Source organism: Lolium rigidum, unplaced genomic scaffold (genome assembly GCF_022539505.1).
Source record: "Lolium rigidum isolate FL_2022 unplaced genomic scaffold, APGP_CSIRO_Lrig_0.1 contig_12691_1, whole genome shotgun sequence".
NCBI classification, from domain to species: domain Eukaryota; kingdom Viridiplantae; phylum Streptophyta; class Magnoliopsida; order Poales; family Poaceae; genus Lolium; species Lolium rigidum.
The window spans coordinates 19,102-39,990 of record NW_025899826.1 but is presented as its reverse complement, the minus strand read 5'-3'; the positions used below and the strand labels follow the sequence as shown (position 1 = coordinate 39,990).

General features: G+C 49.3%; 1 protein-coding gene across 1 annotated transcript; it reads left to right on the top strand.

The window, feature by feature from the left end:
- The first annotated feature begins 9,358 nt into the window (after window positions 1–9,358).
- Window positions 9,359–11,021, top strand: LOC124680317 (GDSL esterase/lipase At4g16230-like). Its single transcript, XM_047215388.1, has 5 exons — window positions 9,359–9,599; window positions 9,703–9,833; window positions 10,076–10,321; window positions 10,412–10,682; window positions 10,795–11,021. Exons 1-5 carry the CDS (start codon window positions 9,359–9,361, stop codon window positions 11,019–11,021), a joined length of 1,116 nt encoding a protein of 371 aa, XP_047071344.1.
- The last annotated feature ends 9,868 nt before the right edge of the window (window positions 11,022–20,889 follow it).

Below are 20,889 nucleotides of genomic sequence, written 5' to 3'. Positions count from 1 at the left end.
GCAACCGATGCAGCGGAGCCATACGCCATTTAGCCGAAATTATTCGACAAGGTGGAAGTAGTCGGCATGGAGGAGAGAATCGTCGAGTTCGCGGCGGGCGAGCCCCCGGGCGAGGCGAGTGCGTGTTGTCGGGTTTACAGCGGACGAGCCCCCGAGCGTAGCGAGTACACGATGTCTCGAAGCTTGTTCTTGATCTGCAGTTATATTACGACGCAAAAAACTGCGCAAAAAAAGCATAAACACGCTATCAGTTTCCTGAAGATGATAGTGCATAATGGCGAGTCGCAGAGCGTGCAACTGCGCCGAATTCGCGCCGGGCGGAGTTGTGCGAGAACGTCCGGTTGTGGCAGCCTGATACAGCACGCCAGCTGATATTGGTCGACGCGTTGTCTTGCAGGTGTATGCGTCCGTACTCCATACTTCGCCAGAATTTCTAGCGATGGATTCGTTCTCGATGGATTCCATTGTTCCGTACCGTGCAAAACAGACAAACATATATGCATCGCGGGTATCAAATTCAGGGTAAATTAACAATTGATAGAGTTATGAATAAGAGAGAGAAAGAGATGGGTTGAATAGAAAAACTAGTCTTCCGTGTCTCCCAATTGATTTAGGGCTCCACCGATTTGCTAGTGTTTTGGGAATTGAATTGGCCTGAACCGATCGGGCACTGTATAACATAATTAAATAACGAAAGCATCAGGTTACTGATTGGAGTGTTGTTTCCGCGGACGCAGATCATGCTTGAGCCTGCAATGCTCCATCGTACGGGGCGTATCGTAGCAGCCTCCGCCAGGACTTCGATCCAAACACGCTGTCGCCAATACGTAGCCCGATTCGATCTCCGCCGCCGATGAGTAACCATATGGTGACGCGAAAAAATCCGGCTGATCGGCTGATGTAGCTGATGACGAACCTGACGATTTTATACCCAAATGTGATCTCAACATTGTTGATGATGAACTTGATGGATCCCGCCCGGATGACAAAATCCAGTCGTCGCGATTCCCACAGACGGCGCCAATTGACGAGGGATCACCTCGCCAATGCCTACGGATTGTAGACTAGGGTTTCGGCAGAGAGCGACGATGGAGATTCCGGGGACGAGATTAGGCACACGACGTACCCAGCTTCGGGTCCCCTCGGTGGAGGATCCCTACGTGCTGCTAGCAATCCACTATAGGATGACATGTATGTTTACAGGGTGTCGCCATAGGCGAAGCTATGCTGTCTATTTGTTGGCCTCCTTCTATCGGGTGCCCTAGCTGGCTTTATATATGCAACCAGCCTAGGGTTTTACAAGAGTCCTAGTCGACTACTTCTTCGGGTTGCCTTGTTGGGCCTTCTCCATATTGGGCCGAGCCGATCCAGGTATACTAATAATGGGTACCCAAAGGGTATACCCATGTCACCGGGGGAAACCCCAGATCCGGGTGTCCCGGATCGAATGATGACGGCGCGCAACGTCGTTCTACCTATTGGGGGCATTGTTTTTGGAGCAGACAATGGACGGTGGTGGTGCTTAGGTGGAGCGGTGTTTTTCTGCTGAGACGGCATCGTCGAGTCTTGGCGGCATGGTGCAGCGGAGCCTCGGAGACGGACACAGTGTGATGGACGCGTGCAGGATGGTGGTGTCGTCTAGCGTCGTGGTGACGTTGATGGCAGGCCTGGCAAGGTCAATGCGTTGATCTCTCTTGGAGATGGGTCCGCGGAAGAAGGCGGTGGCGATTCTTTGACGTATGCAATGGTGTGCGCTGAGGGTCTGCTAGACTGATTGTACTTCTCACCAGCCAATTGACGGCTTGGGCAGATGCTTGTGACGGTAAAGCACACGTCCGTTGGGAACCCCAAGAGGAAGGTATGATGAGCACATCAGCAAGTTTTCCCTCAGTAAGAAACCAAGGTTATCAAACCAGTAGGAGATGAAGGCCACGTGAAGGTTGTTGGTGAAGGAGTGTAGTGCAGCGCAACACCAGAGATTCCGACGCCAACGTGGAACCTGCACAACACAATCAAAATACTTTGCCTCAACTTAACAGTGAGGTTGTCAATCTCACCGGTTTGCTGAAAACAAAGGATTAAACGTATGGTGTGGTGAATGATGTTTGCTTGTAGAAAACAACAGAGAACAGTGATTGCAGTAGATTGTATTTCAGATGTAAAAGAAATAGGACCGGGGTCCACAGTTCACTAGTGGTGTCTCTCCAATAAGATAAATAGCATGTTGGGTGAACAAATTACAGTTGGGCAATTGACAGAATAGAGATTCATATACATATCATGATGACTACTATGAGATTTACTTAGGGCATTACGACAAAGAACATAGACCGCCATCCAGCATGCATCTATGCCTAAAAAGTCCACCTTCGGGTTAGCATCCGCACCCCCTCCAGTATTAAGTTGCAAACAACAGACAATTGCATTAAGTATGGTGCGTAATGTAATCAACACAAATATCCTTAGACAAAGCATCGATGTTTTATCCCTAGTGGCAACAGCACATCCACAACCTTAGAAATTCCTGTCACTGTCCAAGATTCAATGGAGACATGAACCCACTATCGAGCATAAATACTCCCTCTTGGAGTCACAAGTATCAACTTGGCCAGAGCCTCTACTAGCAACGGAGAGCATGCAAGAACATAAATAGCACATATATGATAGATCAATAATCAACTTGACATAGTATTCAATATTCATCGGATCCCAACAAACACAACATGTAGCATTACAAATAGATGATCCTGATCATGATAGGCAGCTCACAAGATCTAAACATGATAGCACAAGAGGAGAAGACAGCCATCTAGCTACTGCTATGGACCCGTAGTCCAAGGATGAACTACTCACGCATCAGTCGGGAGGCGGGCATGGTGATGTATAGCCCTGCGGTGATGATTCCCCTCTCCGGCAGGGTGCCGGAGGCGATCTCAAGAATCCCCCAAGATGGGATTGACGGCGGCGGCGTCTCTGGAACTTTTTCTGTATCGTGTCTCTCGGTACTAGTGTTTTCGCGATGGAGGGATTAAGTAGGCGAAGGGGCAGCGCAGGGGGGTGCCCGAGGGGCCCACACCACATGGAGGCGCGGCCAGGGGTGGGGCCGCGCCGCCCTATGGGGTGGCCGCCTCGTGGCCCTTCTCCGTCTCATCTTCGGTGTTCTGGAACCCTCCGTGGAAAATAAGACCGTGGGCTTTTGTTTCGTCCAATTCCGAGAATATTTCCTGTGTAGGATTTCTGAAACCAAAAACAGCAGAAAACAGGAACTGGCGCTTCGGCATCTTATTTATAGGTTATTACCGAAAAATGCATAAAAACATTATAAAGTATGACTAAAACATGTTGGTATCTTCTTTACTATTAAACGGGAATAGGTGGTGTCCGTACGTTAAAAAACCTTTTGGTACGTCAAAAAAACCATTGTCCCTCCCTTGCAATCCAGCGATCCAACACGGGAAACCTAGAAAACCGGCTACATGATGAAGGAAAACCAGCGAGTTAAGGAAAAACCAGCCGGTCCCGCTAGCTCTCGCTGTAGCTAGCTTCACGCGTACGTCAATCAAACAGAGTCCCAACCGAATCAAAACACCGTAGCTAACAAGGATTGCCTGCATCGTAGCTCTACATATATACGTTCTCAGCTCGTTGCGTATTTTGCATATATGGCATCGAGAGAGAGAGAGAGAGATTGGTTCGTGCTCAGCTCGTTGCGTATTTTGCATCGCATCAAGAGAGATAGATTGGTTAGGTCTCCAGCCTTGGATAACTCTTGGCGCGGCAACAATTTACAGTACCGGAGGTAAAGGGATGTAGAGGCAGCGACGATGGCTGTCTTTCGACGGCACTTCCCCACGATTCCAGTCCGGCGACGCGATCCGCGGTAGAAGAGGAAAACTGCCACGCCGCACCCAGCGTCGCGCAGACCGGCCGCCCGGAAGAACCTGATCGATGGAGAGTTCGACCGCGCCACAATGGCCTGGCAGCGAGCCTCCTGTGATGGATGACGAGCTCGAGCAAACATCCTCGAGACGCCAGGTCGAGTTTTCGTCGTTCGTCCCAGGCCTACAACGCGATCGGCGGTAGAAAAGGAAAACTTCCACGCCGCACCCAGCGACTAGCGCAGACCCATCGAATCAAATAGAGGAGCATAGGCGGGCCGCCGGGAAGAACCTGATCAATGAAGAGTTCTATCGCGCCACAATGGCCCGGCAGCGAGCCTCCTAATGGACGACGAGCTCGAGCAAACATCCCCGAGGCGCCGCAGCGTCTAGGCCGCGCGCCTCCTGATCGATCATCGATGACGAGCTCGACCGTGCGACAAGGTCGCGACCAGATGGGCGATTTGGACTTCCAAAAGTGCCGCGCCGTGCTTGTCGCGGTAGTTCTTCCGCAAGCATGTCCATGCATGCGTTTGCTGCCACAGCCATTGAGCAGTCGAAATTGGAGGGTAGGTAAGTGCGATTAGGAGAAGAGCAGAGCAGTGATGATGAAACCAAATGGGCACTTCCAAGGTTGTATCCGTCGAGGAGGAGGTTGTTCACCTTATCTGGCTTCGTTAACTCATTCCGTGGCAACATCAACATCATGCACAATTCGACTTCTGGAAGAAGCTTATTTCTAGAATATAAGGAATTTGGCTTCTGCAAATTCGGTGAACTTTTTGTTGCAGGACATAATATGTTAAGTATTACACATTGTCATCAATTCCACCTTGTAAAATGCTTCCTTCGTTGGTGGTGCTCAACATAATTGTAGAGTGGTCAAATGGCATGGAGTGGTATGTGAAGTGGCAACCTAAGTGTGACCATTTCATGTAAATTGATCTTGTTATATATCCGCAGATCCGAACTTTTATATTTGAGAAATGAGAAATAACATTGGTATTACATGGCATGTTGGATTATGTGTGTATAACATAATAGATTCAATCAGGGGCGAAGCCAGTAGAATTCAGAATTGGGTTCATCTATCTAAAACTAAAGGGTCAAACTAAGTGCTACTAGGTGCTAAGTAGCAGTTTAGCCTGGATTACTTCATATCTATTGGGTTCATCTGAAATCAACCAGTACATGCTGGCTCCGCCACTGGATTCAATACCAGGCAAGCATATATAGGCGAAACTCTGTCCTCTCGGTGACGAGACATTGAGGTCGGATGTAGTACACGTATAACCCGTAGCATAGCACGGGTATTGTGCTAGTTGTCATAAAACTAGCATGGACAAAAAATTATAGATACGTTGGAGACGTATCAGCAGACACTCAGTTTTAAGCAGACACTCAGTTTTTAGATGACATGCGTTGGTGTGAAGTTAGGGTAATGGATCTATTCTTGGACACCCCTTTCGTCGTTCTTATAGGTTTAGCGAGTTGTCGCTAATAAGGTGGCTTCGAATTGATCTTTATATTCTTCTTGTAAGATTTTGCGAATAATCTAATAAAGAAATGTTGTGTGTATCTTTTGGATGTAGAGGCTGGGACAATGCTCCCATTTCAAAAAAAAAAACGTTTACACACACAATTAGATTTAGAATTTTCTTTATCATCATACATCTCGTTCATGTTTGTATCCCCTTCATAGTGCAGAAAATTATCGTCTCTCTCCCTCTTGAAATCTTTAATATCCCGAATTAGCTCGAGTTGTTCTTCAGTCCCTGTTGTCATGGTCGGAAGGTTTGTATGACCAAATTTCATAATCAAAGTTTTCTTCTTCAATATGATCTTCTGAAGGGGTAGTTCCTCGTTTGGTTGATGGGGGCTTATCCATCCTTCAATACGCCGATGAAAAAAATTCTATTTATGAATAATGACTTGGACAACGCAAGAAATCTAAAGTTAATTCTCTCAGCGTTAGATCAGTTGTCAGGTCTTAAGATTAATTTTCATAAAAGTGAATTGTTCTGTTCCGGTGAAGCCAAAGACGATGCTAACCTATATGCCGAGTTATACGGATATGGGCTCGAGAGTTTTCCAATTAGCTATCTAGGCATTCCGATCCATTATCGGAGGCTCACATTGGCTGAATGGAAAATCGTTGAGGAAAGACTCCAAAAACGTCTGAGTAATTGGAAAGGAAAATTATTATCCCTCGGGGGAAAATTAGTTCTCATAAATTTAGTACTTACAAACATGGTATTGTATATGATTCCTTTCTTCCAGTTGCCCAAAGGAGTCTTGCATAGATTAGATTATTTCCGATCAAGATTCTTCTGGCAAAGGGATAATGAGAAGAAAAAATATCAGTTGATGAAATGGGGTGTTGTTTGCCGTCTAAAAGATCAAGGTGGACTAGGAGTTCATGATCTTGAAGTTAAAAATAGGACCTTGCTAGGAAAATGGTTGGTCAGGTTCTTACCTGAGGATGGCCGATGGCAGCAACTATTCCGAAAAAGTATGTGGGCTCAAAAACATTATCTCATGTTCTTTGGAAACCAGGAGATTCACACTTTTGGGCTGATATTATGGCTACTAAGAAGCACTTTTTTCCATTTGGTTCCTTCTCCATTAGAAATGGGTCTGAGATAAGATTCTGAGAGGATAGGTAGCTGGGTGCAACTACTCTTCGAGAACAATATTAGGTTTTTTACAATATTGTTGGGCATAAGGGCGAAACCTTACAGATGATGATGAAAACTTCTCCACCATCTATATCGTTCAGGCTTGATCTTATTGGTCCTACACTAGCTTCATGGACTGAATTGCTACTCAATCCAGTTGGGTTAGGGAGTCGATGAATTCTGTTGGAGCCTTAGCAAACATGGTAAATTCTCGGTCAACTCCATGTACAAACTTTAATTATACGCAGCCAACCGGTTGTTAATAATAAATCTATTTAGAAGATGAAGATACCTCTGAAAATAAAGGTCTGTGCATGGTATCTTTGTCGGAGCGTTATTCTAACTAAAGATAACCTTGCCAAACGCAACTAGCATGGCTATACAAAATGTGTTTTCTGTCATGAACAAGAGACAATAAAACTTCTTTGCTTCAGTTGTCGGGTTGCAAGGTCTATATGGTCAATCATTCAGATAGGTTCTACCTTATATCCACCTCGCAACATAGCAAATATTTTTGACAATTGGCTAAATGGGGTCGAGTTTAGGTATACAACGATTATCAGGGTGGGAGCGATTGTTGTTGTTTGGTCGCTTTGTCTATGTTGAAATGACAATGTTTTTAATGATAAAAAAATCTTCCCTATTGTAGGTTGTTTACCGCGCTACTGCTTTGCTCCGTTCATGGTCGCCGCTCCAACGTTTGAAGGATCGCGGCCTCTTTATGGAGGTGTCGACACATTTAAAGAATACGGCCAAGGTGTTTGTTTTCCCAACATGGATGGCTGCATACTAGACGTACTGAGGCCAACGAAGCTTACCCGTATCCGTTTTTGTTTTGTTTTTTCTTCTATGAGTACCATGTTAAAGGATATTGATACTTGAACGGGCTGTGTGCATCTTAGTTATGCCAAGGCTAGGTGTAATGGTTAAAACTTTTGAGTAATAAAATACTCTTTATCGAAAAAAATATGATCTTCTGAAAAATGTTCGACAACTTTTCCCGTCTATAAAGTGGTGCTCTGTTGTGTTCCAAGATGAAGTACCTCCGAATAGTCAATAGCTAGTTGATAAAGTTCATGTTCACTATGTTCATTAGCAAAAAAAAATAGCATGCCATTAACATCAACTGAGTACATTAAAAGGTTAACTACTTCACTAATAGGAACCTGCTCTTCACAAGTGTCCTTGTCCAAATCAGATAGCAGTGTTGCATTGTGCTTCAGAACAGTCAAATTCAGTACTTCAGCATGCTCAAATCTTCTATGCACCTGCTCCACCTTTGTCATGCTATCAAGTAGCTCCAGTTGTTTTAGGCTAGGAAAACAAAAACCGGTGGTGTTTGGTGAATTCGATCACAAATGTGGTCGTTATATGTTATTCACTCTCTGAATGAAACTTTTTTTTTTTGACTTTTTTGCGAAGCATTTTAAACGTCAGCAATGCTGGTCTTACAAACATAGCTATTTCACGGAGCTTCTGTAACGTCAGCAGCTTCACATTTGCAAATCTGAATTCCAATGTATTTTCCCTTTGACAAGAATTTTTGAATGCTCTCTCTAAGTGTGCAGACACCATCATCCTCTATCCCCATCTACCCCAACTTGAGTTGGTCTCACAAAGTTCGCAACACAACTCAATTGGATAAGTCTTGCACCCACACCTCCTGCTCAATACAAATTTAAGACGCCGCTAGCACGGCACTGTATCAGTTCATCAAAGAAAATGAGGCGCAACTCACAACTCACGAGTAACTGCATCCAAACAGTGCGTGAAACATCAGCACATCGCTTGCTCACTGAACCCACTGCTCTCTGAATTGAATTTGCCTGCGCCAAAACGATGCAAAGCCCACCTGCGATTGGTCCTTTGGCTGGCCACCTCGTTGCTCTGTTTGTGCATCAACCTCTCAACCTCTTCCGAGGAAAACAAAAGCCGATGATATCCTCGAGAACAGCTGAACGGATGAATTTCGTGCCAGTCTGACTTACCTTCACAGTGACACGCATCCATTTATCATGGCGCAACTTGTTTTCATCCATCACGAGACCGATCGACCCTCATGCCGTGACGACACAGTGAATACCGTGACCCTAAAATGGCAACTATCTCTGCAAGATCCTGGGTCTCTGTATCTGTGACTCCTGGGCGCGTTTGAGTTCCAAGGGAAGAGGTAAATGCAGTTGCAGCCTTCGTACCTGCGACAGATACATTCAGTCAGAGCTCATGCTGAGACTTGAGACGTTTCCTGGTACGATATGAATTCTCCTGTGTCCTGCCCTTGTACTGTGGATCAGATCGAATGCCATTCGCTGTACTCTGCCTGAAATGCAGGAGGATCTGTGGCTGGGCAGGGAGGGATTGGTCTCCCTTCCGGTGCCAAAGGTTCACGGGTAGCCGTAACCCGTAAGCCATGGGAGCTTGATAAACGAGTAACCATTCAATGCCAAGTGCAAGTGTATACAAACAACAATGTCATGTGAGGATTTTATATGTATCGCCGGAACAACCTTCACATACTGCTACCCGATCTTCTCTCGTTATTCTTGCTTCCTGCTGCTTTATTTGCCCTTTCTACTCTCAGTAGATTCTACTGCTACCTCAATTATATAAGTAGGCAAAGGTTCTCTCGCCTCAGCATCCTCCTTGTGCAACACAGCATCTATAGCAGCACCGTCTCACGAGTGATCTGTTTGCACAAGATTTTTTTGCCCTCATATCTTGTCAGTTGAGAGTTGAGATTTTCCCAGTCCCAGTGTTGGCATCCTCTCAGACATGATCGCTTCACACGAGTGGCAATCGGAAATGTCATCTCATTTTACTCTATTAGCGTGCCTCGCCGTGCTGTTTACCAGCTCATGCCTAGCCGGCGCCGATGCTGTCCCGCCGGCGACATTCGTCTTCGGTGACTCGCTCGTCGACGCCGGCAACAACAACTACCTCGTCACCTTGTCCCGGGCCAACTATCCCCCCAACGGCATCGATTTCGACGGCCACCTGGCGACCGGCCGGTACACCAATGGCCGGACCATCATCGACATATTAGGTGAGTAAAAAGTAGGTTGTCAAACACACACACACATTGGTTGCTTACCTGAACTTCACTGTCACATTGCCTCGATGTTTCATCAAGAGCTTTGATGTTTCAGGGCAAGAGCTGGGGCTAGGAGGGTTTGTGCCGCCGTACATGGACCCAAACACCACCGGCGACGTCCTGTTCAGAGGCGTGAACTACGCATCCGGGGGCGGAGGCATCCTGAACCAGACCGGCAGCATCTTCGTCAGTACACTAAATTGCTTTTTTTTTGTGTGTGTTCAGAGATCCTTCTCTGTTCTTTATTATCAGCCTGTTATCGTGTAATAAGATGAGAGTGAGATGATCGTCATTGCTTCTGCGTGTAGCTGTTTTCCCAGCTTATCTTTCGCGTGAGCGTCCAGCTAGTAGTAGAGGCTTGCTTCTAGTTTAGCCTCAAAGTTCCATTATCAGCGAGCCGATCGTGTTGTGAACTGGTCTTGCTGCAGGGTGGGCGTATAAACCTGGACGCGCAGATCGACGACTACGCGAGCAACCGGCGCGACATGATCACGCGGCAGGGGGAGGTGGCGGCGGTGAGTGTGCTGAGGGGCGCGCTCTTCTCGGTCACGATGGGCTCCAACGACTTCATCAACAACTACCTGGTGCCCATTCTGTCCGCGCCGGAGCGCGCCGTGACGCCGCCGGAGGCCTTCATCAACGGCATGATCGCCAAGTACCGGCAGCAGCTCATAGTAAGCCTAGCTAGCTAGTGCCATTCCAGCGCTTGTAGTGATCGGTGTTGACGACAGCACGATTAATTGTAGAGTTTGCGTTAATCGCAGAGGCTGTACCTTCTGGATGCCCGCAAGATCGTGGTGGTGAACGTCGGGCCCATCGGCTGCATCCCGTACCTGAGGGACATCATGACCACCGGGGCCGGCGCCGGCGCCGGCACGCCGTGCGCCGAGCTCCCGAACCAGCTCGCCCAGTCTTTCAACCGCAAGCTGCGTGTGCTGGTGAGCGAGCTGGGCGCCAGCCTCGGCGGCTCCCGCTTCCTCTACGCCGACGTCTACCGCATCTTCTCCGACATCATCGCCAACTACAAATCTCATGGTACCGCCCGCTCGCGTTCATCAGCAGTCGACGCATCGGCCCGTGCGAGCTTATAAGCAGATGGAGAATAAAACGTGTGTGATTCGTTATGCGTTCTTGATGTTTCATGTAGGGTTCGAGGTGATGGACTCGGCGTGCTGCTATGTAGGCGGGCGGTTCGGGGGGCTGGTTCCGTGCGGGCCGACGGCGCGATACTGCGCGGACAGGTCCAAGTACGTGTTCTGGGACGCCTACCACCCCAGCGACGCCACCAACGCGCTCATAGCTCGCCGGATCCTCGACGGCGACCCGGAGGATATCTCCCCTGTAAACGTGCGCCAGCTCATCACGGATGCTTAATAAAAAAGGGGTGTGACGTCACATGATGTTACAAATCTCAGTCACTTTGTTCTCAGTCATGTGATGTTATCAAATCTCAGTTGTAACTCTCATTACTAGCACGAATCATGAAGCAAATCTAACGGTCTAAATATTTTTTCTTAGTTACATTCCCACTTGCAGCTGAAAAATTCTCAGTTGCAACTGAAAAAACCCAGTTCCAACTCAACTTGCAACTTATATGCATGGATCACGAAGGAAATCAAATGGTGTAAGACTTATCCGAACACGAACTTAGCTCTCAGCTAGCTGAGAACTAAAAATCTCTAATAAAAAATGACCCTAAACGGCAGGAGCCCTGCTTATATTCATTTAATGAAGAGAAAATTTTGTACATGCCTAAGAAAGGCAGAGAGCGAACAAAAGAAAAACCTGACCAAAAAAGAGAAAAGAAAGAGCCACTAACTGATTCCTATTTACAACAGATAAGCACTTGCAAGCAAAGTGATCTCGTCTCTAAATCCACAGCCAGAAGCTCCTTGCCTTAAAAAATTCTTCTCCCTCGCTCCTTCCAAATATGTCGCACAGTGTAGCAGGCCAGCCGGGTAGTTTCGCTTTTATGTGCTTTAGGGATGTAGTTTGAAATCTTATTCCACCAAGTCCGAACCGAAAAGGCCTGAGAGCTGAGCCGTACTAGAGGTGCATTTGATGTCGAGAACAAAGCCCACACCTCTTTAGAGTAAGAGCATCCCACTGTCAGATGAGCAGCCGTCTCCGCGTCTCGATCACACATGCAGCAAATTAGGTTACATGGCATGCCTCTTCTCAAGAGTCCGTCAGCTGTCCAATTCCGATTACGCAATAATAACCAGAGGAAAAAACTTCACTCTCCCTTTAACCTTCGCCTGCCAAACTTTCTGCATATGAGGCTGCAGAATCCGACCATGGAATTGAAATCGCTAGGCAGAGTTTGCTGAATATTTACCATAAACACAAGGTAGCCACTGAATTGTGTCTTTCTTGGCTGTTATCTAAAATTCTTCTATTCTTGCCCACAACTGATGAAACTGGTGCAACTCCTTCTCATTACATATTCTGGAAAGGCCCCGCATCCATCGTCTATTGTTGAGCACCTTGGCAACCGAGAGCAATTTACCTTGGGCAAGGCCCGTCAACAAAGGAGCCATCTCCGCCGGGGCCATCCCATGTAGCCACCTATCTGTCCAAAACATTGCCTTTTGCTCATTTCCCACCGCTATCTTTGTGCAACTTGCAAACAACTATATGTCCCTCTCGTCACACGACAACGTCATTCCCTTACATGGACAATCAGCCTCATTCCAAGCGTACCATGGCTAACAAAGCCAAAACGCTCGGCCATATATGCTTAAGTCCTTAATTCCCTAGCCTCCAAATTTTTTTGGAGTGCAAACTAATTTCCAATTGACCAAACAGTGCCATCCTTTGGCTTCTTATCTCCCCTCCACAAAAAACTCATTCGTATCTTATCAATCTTTTTAATCTTCTAGGAAGTGAGGTCGAAACTCGTGAGGAAGTAAGTTAAAGTTGAGGTGAGGAATGAGTTTATGAGAATCAACCGCCCCATCCTAGTCATCATTTTTCCCTTCCATGGTTTAAGCTTGCTAGTGATTTTGTTGATGAGCCTCTATTGATCAGCTTTCGTTGGCTTTGTGAGACCAAAGGGAAGGTCAAGGGAAAGCTTCCAGCTAGCATCCCCACCAAACTCATTTAGAACCTCCAAAATATCGATGTTACTGCATTGGATAGGGTATACCACACACGTGTTCTAATTCGCTTTTCAGCCCCGAAATTGCCCCGTAAGAGTGAGGATGCTATGTGTGACAATCATATCCTCCTTTTTTTTGAAAGGAATAGGGTAGAGGAAGCCCTTACAATAATTTTGTTTTTAAATAATAAGAACCTAAATTTGCGTCCGTGGGGACTTAAACCTGGGTGGCTGGGTTGTACATCCACTTTCCTAAACAAGTGAGCTAGGCTCACTTCTTCATATCATCCTTTATTAGATTGAGGAAGATAGTCGCGTCATCAGCATAAAATCTGATTCTAGTCTTAGCCGAATGAAGCCCTATAGTGGAGAACATCCCTATTTCATTTTCCTTGAGGAAAAACTTATGCAGCGGCTCCATCATAAGAATAAAAGGGTCTCCCTGCCACAACCCACGATTATGCCTCAAAGGCCTCCGGGGAATGCCATTCCGTAGGACCTTCGAAGAGGAGGTCACAAACAGAAGCGACACCAGATCACACCAACGTTGCCCAAATCTGACACCCTTCAAAACCTCCAAGATATAACTCCAATGAACAGATTCAAAAGCCTTTGCGATATAAATCTAGAAGAACAAAAAAGGAGTCTTCTTGCAATGAGCTTCCTTGATCACATTCCTAACAGATGGAAAATTATCCTGGATAGCTAGTGTCTTCACAAAGGCACTCTAATTAGTTGACACCATTTTCATCAGCTCTGGCCCAAGTCGAGCAGCGAGTAACTTGCAGGCACTCTTTGTAATACTATGCATAAGACTAACTAGCATGGTAGTGAACACCACGTCTTGACGAACGGATCGACAACGTTTCGTCCCTGCCCGCTCCCGCGAGCGGCAGGGCGAAACCCTAGGCGCCGCCACCCCTTCCACCCTCCTCCTCCTCCTCCCTCCCTCGCCGCCGCCAGCAGGCGTCGCCGGGCAAAGCCCCGGGGCGCCGGCACCGGCGAGGCCTCTCCTTCCTCCTCGCGCGGCGGTGGCGGCGCGGGCCGAGGCAGCCGCCGGGGGCGCCGTGCTGGTCGGGGAGCGCGGTGGCGTGGCGGCTCGTCTGCGGCGTGGTGGCTCCAGGTGCTAGGCATGCTCGCGGCGGCGTATCTTTGCGGCCGCCGGCGGGCGACGCGCGCAGGGTCCAGATCGGACTTCGGGGGGCCGATTCCGACCCGACGCGGGGGCGTGCGCGGCCATGGCGGCGCGGCGGTTCCGGGCGGCGATTCTGACGCGGCCGGGCAGGGTGGCCTTCTGGCTGCCGTGTGCAGGGCCGGGGCAGGGGCCCCGGGCCCAAGTACCTGCCCGCCTCCGTCCCAGATCCCTGACGCTGGCAGCCAAGGGGGCTGCTTGTCGTCGATCTGGAAGGGGATCCCCTTCTCCGGCATCTCCGGTCTCCGGAGACCTCTCGGCGGTGAAGATCGGCGCTTTGCGGTTCGTAGGGTCGCCTTGCGTGGTTCCCAGGGCGGCGGCTCTGGACGGTGGTTGGCGGCGTCGACCGGAAGGCGGGTGGCGCTCGCTGGTGTTGGCTGGTCTTCTTGGTCGTGTGGACGACGAGGAGCTGGCGGAAGTCTTGTCGCGGCGTAGTGGTGCCCTGGTGCTTCCTATGTTCGTCCTGTTGATGTCTCCATGGCTCTTCTTCTCTGCGCCAGATCCAGCTCAGATGGTCCTCGGAATGTCTGATCCGCATCCGTGCGAGGCGTTCAGGTGGTTTTCCGGGGGAAACCCTTGGCTGGCTTCGCCAGCCACATCCGCAACGACGACAGCGGTTGCCGTTCTCCTTCTTGAAGGGCGGATGTGGTTACCTTACCTTTCCCTTCCCCTTCACCCCGGGTGAAAACCTAGGCTTTGGCCGAGCGACGACGGCGCTCCGTGTCGTTCTCCTCCTTGGAGGCGCCGCTTTGGGATGAGGGGACGGAGGAGTTGACAGTTTGGAGGCTTTGACGATGGTGCGGTGTGGGCATGGTGTTGGCAAGGTCGGAGGCGCTCCCCAGCAAGTTCAAAGCTTTTTGGGTGCTAAACCACTTCTCTGTCCTGTTTTGCTGGTGGGTCGACACCCTCGAGCCTGGGTGAGGAGGGAAGGGTCCCTCCTCCGGCAGCAGCACGGCGAGGTGGTATCTGAGCCGGTTCTTCATCCTTTTGGCGCTGGTGCTTCTCCTCTTCGCTTGGCCCTTGTCCCTCCCGTCCGTGGCAGTTCTTCGTGGCTTGTGCAAGAAGGTGCTTCGATGGCGCGGCCTCACGGAATTCGGCTCCGAGTGCCAATGTGCAGTCTCCTCCTCAGCAGAGGTTGGGCAGTCTAGGGACGCAGGTTAATTCCTGCCTATGTCCAAACCTGCACTGGATGTACAGGGGTACTCCAGGACTTGCTGCTGTTGCATCGGCCCTGCTTGCGGCTCCCGTTGCTTTTAGTTCCTTTAGGGCTTTGCTTTTCTTTTAATCTTGTTCAAGTGCGTGTAAGCAACACCGTTGTATCCTAGCCGGTTGAGGGCTTTATTAATTTAAAGTCGGGCCTTTAGGCCTTTTATCTAAAAAAAGACTAACTAGCATGTAGTAATGTGCAGAATTAGCCTCATTTTTTCGGAAGCAACACAATGTGGGATGAATTTAGGAGATTCCTTTATATCCTATGCAGCTCCTACAAAGCCTGCACGAGATCATCTTTAGAAATAGACCAACAATGTTTGAAAAACGCCCCAAAAAACCATCGGGGCAAGGAGCCTTTTCTCCATGCATATCCATGATCGCATCTTTGATCTCGTCCTCATAAAACTGGCCTGCAAGAGGGACAGATTCCCCGTAGGTAGCCCTAGGAAATCCCAGTTTAGACCCAAGCTTCTATGCTCCTTTTTACCGATCAGATTCTCGAAATGAGAACAAATAACCCTGCCCTTTGCTCCATGCTCGCTTACATCTCTAGAGTTTCCAGCCAGAGTGGGGATATGGTTTTTTAGCGTCTAGCATTGGCTTGCAAATGAAAAAAAAATTGGAGTTTGTGACCCCCACTTTTATCCAAAGCATTCTTGACCTATGCCTCCATTTAACTTGTCAATAGCGCCAAACCCCGACAGCCTTTCTGTTACCACCCGATTTTGGCCAAATCGGGAGATGGGCCGTAAGTGAAGATGGGCTTGAAGGACGTACACGTGGAGCATCTTTGAAGCGGCCTTGCGCTAAGAGTTTGGGCTTAACTGCCTATGTATCTGTAACATATTAGATCGCATTGTGTTTAGATTAAGAGATAGAGTCTGGCCCGTGCACGGTTAGGTGCACGCCTCAATTAGAAAGTCTCTTGGACTATAAATATGTATCTAGGGTTATCGGAAAAGGAGGACAATCATCGTTCAACCAACACAAATCAGGCGCATCGCCACCCCTTTCTTCGAGGGTTTCTCCCGGGTAAGCACCATGCTGCCTAGCGATCTAGGCAGTATACGTTTATTCGTCTACCTTGTACTGCTCGTGCTGAAGCGTTGTTGATGGCGAGCAGTACTACTTATCATTAGGTGTTTAGGGGCTTGCATTGATGCTTTCTCATGCATATCTGCGTGGCAATGCCGTCCCTCGACACCTAGCTGCCCTTACACCTATACGGGTGTAAGGGCAGCATCTTGCTTGTTCGTTGCTTAGTAGATCCGATCCGTTATAGTTGCTCCTTGCCCCGCAAGGATTAGTTTAATATCTGCATAGTTAGGCCTTATGTTGGGGTCGGACGATCCGGTAGTGCGTTAGGTGTTGTTCACCGTCCCTGCAAGGGATGTTCCGGGAATCAACGTTATGTTGGTTTTTAGGCCTCTTGCAGGGGTAGTTTGCATCATCTTCCGTGGCTGCTAGGCCCGATCACACGTAGGACGTTCCGGTTATGCGGTGAAAACCCTAAACTGTCGTGGATCGCTTTAGCTTTGTTTTGATCAAGCAGGATCCCCATGTCATTGTAAATCCAACGTGAACCATGGGGCGATCGGCTCCTTGAGCCGATCCACAGGGCAACCTGAGAGCCGATAGGGCTCGTATTTAATGTTTACGTGTCTACCATGCAGGAACAATCGAAGCACTCTAACACCTTCCTGATCGGGTCTAGGTCAGGTGGCACGCCCTAGCAACCGCCAGGACGTGGCTGGAAGATTTGCGGGACGACGCGAGGTGCCAGGGTCCACTAAGAGGCCTTGGGAGCCTCCCGGCTCTTCGTGTTGCTTAGCCATTGCCCGTCGGTGGGTTTTGGAGGGTAACACATTCTGGCACGCCCGGTGGGACCTCTTCTGCAACATCCACGTCAACACCGACATCCGAGATGGCAGAGGAACAGATCACATACGAGGATCTTCCTCCTGATCATAAGAAGAAGTACGATGAGCTGAAGGCCATCGTTGAAGCCGAACTCATCGGCTCCTTTGAGAAGACCCGTTCGCACGACATCAGGTTCAAAGGATTCACGCCACAAGGCGTCCTTGAAGGGGTGGATCTGTCTCTCCCTTCAGATGAACGTACCAGAGCCCTGCGACAGGAAATCAACTACGTGGTGGCTCACTCGCTACATCGGCACTCTGAGAGCCTGGTGAATTCTTTGGAGCGCGTGGCGCTCCGTGTGGTGCAAGAGATCATGGAGCATCGGTACTCCCCCTCAGGACCTGTTCTAGGGACTCACCAAGGAGAGGTGCAACTCCACACCAGGCCACCATTGCCGTACTCAATGGCAGCTCCACAGCAACAAGGTTCACCGGCATACGTTGTCTACAAGGTTGGAGGTGATCCGGGCGACTACCAGTTCTTATATGAGCCGCCCAAGGAGATCCCACACGGATACGTGTGCACGTTTGTGCCGGACTGCAACAACTGGACGCAGGTGATCCAGGCTCCAACAGGAGAGATTGCCGGAGCAGGCGCAATTGTTCCGGCAGGAGGAACGACTGCAGTAGCGGGGGGTTTTGGAGCAGAAGCTGAGAAACAGGCGTGGCTAGCCAAGTATGCCACTGCACCAGTCCAGGAAAGCTCAGCTGCCACTACCTCCACCGCAGATCAGATCGGTGCGATCCGAGAGATCGGTTCGGCATCTTGCCGAAGAAGAAGATAATCGGCTATTCGAAGCCGTACCCCAATGAGTTTGACCTGATCCCACTACCACCTAAGTACCGGCTTCCGGACTTCAACAAATTCAGTGGGTCAGAAGGATCTAGCTCCATCGAGCACGTGAGCCGATACTTGGCCCAGCTGGGCATGGTTTCGGCATCGGATCAGCTACGGGTGAGGTTCTTCTCGCAATCCCTCACCGGTCCAGCTTTTGGATGGTACACCTCGTTGCAGCCAAATTCAGTACGATCATGGAAGCAGCTGGAGGAACAGTTTCACACCCAATATCATTCAGAAGCTACTGAAGCTGGTATCGCCGAACTAGCACAGGTTCGGCAGAGGCGAGGAGAGACAGTGTCTGAGTACATTCAGCGTTTCAGAACTGTCAAGAACCGATGCTATTCGGTTCATTTAACTGAGAAAGAAGCAGTCGAGCTGGCCGTGGCAGGCCTTGCAGCGTCATTCAAGGATCTGACGTTCCAAGTGGAGTACAACTCGTTGACGCACTTGGTCAATAGACTGACCTTATATGAACAGCGCCATCCAGAACTGTACCAGGACAAGTTCAAGCGCGCGATAACCCTGGTCAACGCTGATGAGGATGAAGATTCTGCGGAAGATCAGGAAGTCGCAGTAGCCGAATGGACTCGGACGCCAGTACCTGTGTCCTGCAAATGGGTGAACCCACCAGGGCCTCCAAGAGGGTTGGACTTTGATGTGAGCAAAACTGAACAGATCTTCGATCTGCTACTGAAAGAGAAACAGTTGAAGCTCTCTGAAGGCCACAAGATCCCTACGGTACAAGAGATGAACAAAAGGCCATACTGCAAATGGCATCATACGTTCACGCACGCCACCAACGACTGCAAAGTATTACGCGCACAAATTCAGATGGCGATAGAATCAGGCCGATTAACTTTCGGACAGTTTGCCATGAAGGTAGACATGCGTCCGTTTCCGGACGTCAACATGGTGGACCTAAGCCACTCCATAAGGGAGCCAGGGTTCTCTTTTGATGTCAATATGGCAGGGTTTGTGATCCGCCATGGAAAAGATAAAGCAGAGAGCAGCCACTCTCGTGGCAAAGATAAGGAGGAGGCCGTTCCACGCGACCGGCCCCAAGATGATGATAGACGGTACCTAACCGAGGAGGAGGTGAGAAGCACGCGGTATCAACGCCCACTCTCCGCGCATCTCCTCAACAAATGTGAGCAGCAGTATGACCGACGTCGGCGCTACGACGATGACGATGAAAGATATCGTCGGTCTGATGCAGTCAGGAGGTATCGTCAGTATGATAGAAACAACGACGGGTACGAACGCCACGCTAGAGGAAGGTCAAGGGAGCAAGACGACGTGGATAAGCACTGGAACTGTCCCTTCTTCAAACATTGCTGGGACTCAGGAATGAGCCGATTGCCAACAATCGAGAACTGCCCAGAATGCAAACAGCAAAGGAGAAGGACAAACGAAGTTTCAGTGTTCGAGCGTGTTGGCGTCAGAAACCCACCGGCGGGCAGTGACTGGCCAACACCGTAGAGCCGGGAACAACTAGGGCTGCGGCTGGCCCCAGTCCCTCAGAGCGACGGCCCGCAAAGCCTCCTGGTCGCGCGCCGATGCAAATTGCAAGGGCGTGCCACCTGACCTATACCTGGTCAGGAAGGTATGGATGATGCCTCGCTTAGTTTCCTGCAGGGCACACACGTACACGTTAAATGCGAGCCTCGATCGGCTCTCAGGTTATCCTGTGAATCGGCTCATGGAGCCGATCCACCCATGATTCGTCCAAGGTGGCCGAATATATGGTGGTCCTGCTTGATCAAGATAAAGCATATGAGATCCACGACGATCTAGGGTTTTCACCGCATAATCGGATCATCCTACTCACGATTGGGCCTCGCGCTCGCGCACGGCGATCGTAAGCCAACCCTAGACAAGGCCTAAAAACCAACACGAGGTTGATCCTCGGAACATCCTGTCCAGGGCCAGCAAACTACACCCTACACGCCGCTGGATCCTCCAACCCTTTGTAAGGCCTAACTATTGCAGATATTAAACTAATCCCTGATGAATCAAGGAGCGATCGTAACGGATCAGATCTACTAAATAACGATCAAGCGGGGTGCCGCCCCTGCACCCATGATGAGGTACAAGGACGCCTAGATGCGCAAGGGTTGCACTACGACAGCATATGATACTAAGAACAATGCTAACCCTAACGCATCTATGATAACTACGTTGCTCGCCATCAAAAAGGCTTCGATACGAGCAACGCATGAACAACGTGGGCAGGCTCGTGCTGCCTAGATCGCAAGATGCGATCTAGGCAGCATGGTGCTTACCGGAGAAACCCTTGAGACGAAGGGGTTGGCGATGCGCCGAGATTGGTTTGTGTTGAACGTTGGTTGTTGTTTTTTCCATAAACCCTAGATACATATTTATAGTCCAGCGGACTTTCTAACGTGGGCGTGCACTAAACCGTGCACGAGATAAACTCTAACTTCCACACGACACGTATCCTAATATGTTACAGATACACGGGCCGTTTAGCCCAAACTTGGTACACAAGGCCGATTCTCATATCTCTTCTATATGTATATCTTCAAGTCCATCTCGATCGCGGCCCACCTCTAGCTTGGTCAAATTCTGGTGATAACACATGCCCCCCTGGTTTTGGAAATGACATTTCCAAAATCATTACGCTTTTCTCTCGTAGGGTCATGTCGTGGCAGGGCAGAACCGTCGCAATTTTCTTAATGATGACGTCTTGCCTCCTCAGCTTCTCTGCACGATTTGATGGTTCTGGCACCACGTCCTCGGGAACTGCTTAGGCATTAAACCATATATTCCCCCTTTTATTTGGCCACTTCCTGTAGCCCCCTCCTTCATCCCCTTTTCGCACTAGCACTTCCAAAAGCCCTCCTCCACCGCCATGTCTTCTTCTTCCTCCTCATCGGGTCTCTCTACCCAGTCCTCCCCCTCTCGTGAGCCGACTCCAGAGTGGGACCCACAGGAGGCCCACGCGGCCAACATCCGCC

Bases quoted from the DNA above. Each gene is read 5' to 3' on its own strand.
- LOC124680317 (XM_047215388.1), top strand. From the start codon at position 9,359: ATGTCATCTCATTTTACTCTATTAGCGTGCCTCGCCGTGCTGTTTACC. The intron at 9,600-9,702 runs GTGAGTAAAAAG...TTGATGTTTCAG, and splicing joins GACCATCATCGACATATTAG to GGCAAGAGCTGGGGCTAGGA. The intron at 9,834-10,075 runs GTCAGTACACTA...GTCTTGCTGCAG, and splicing joins ACCAGACCGGCAGCATCTTC to GGTGGGCGTATAAACCTGGA.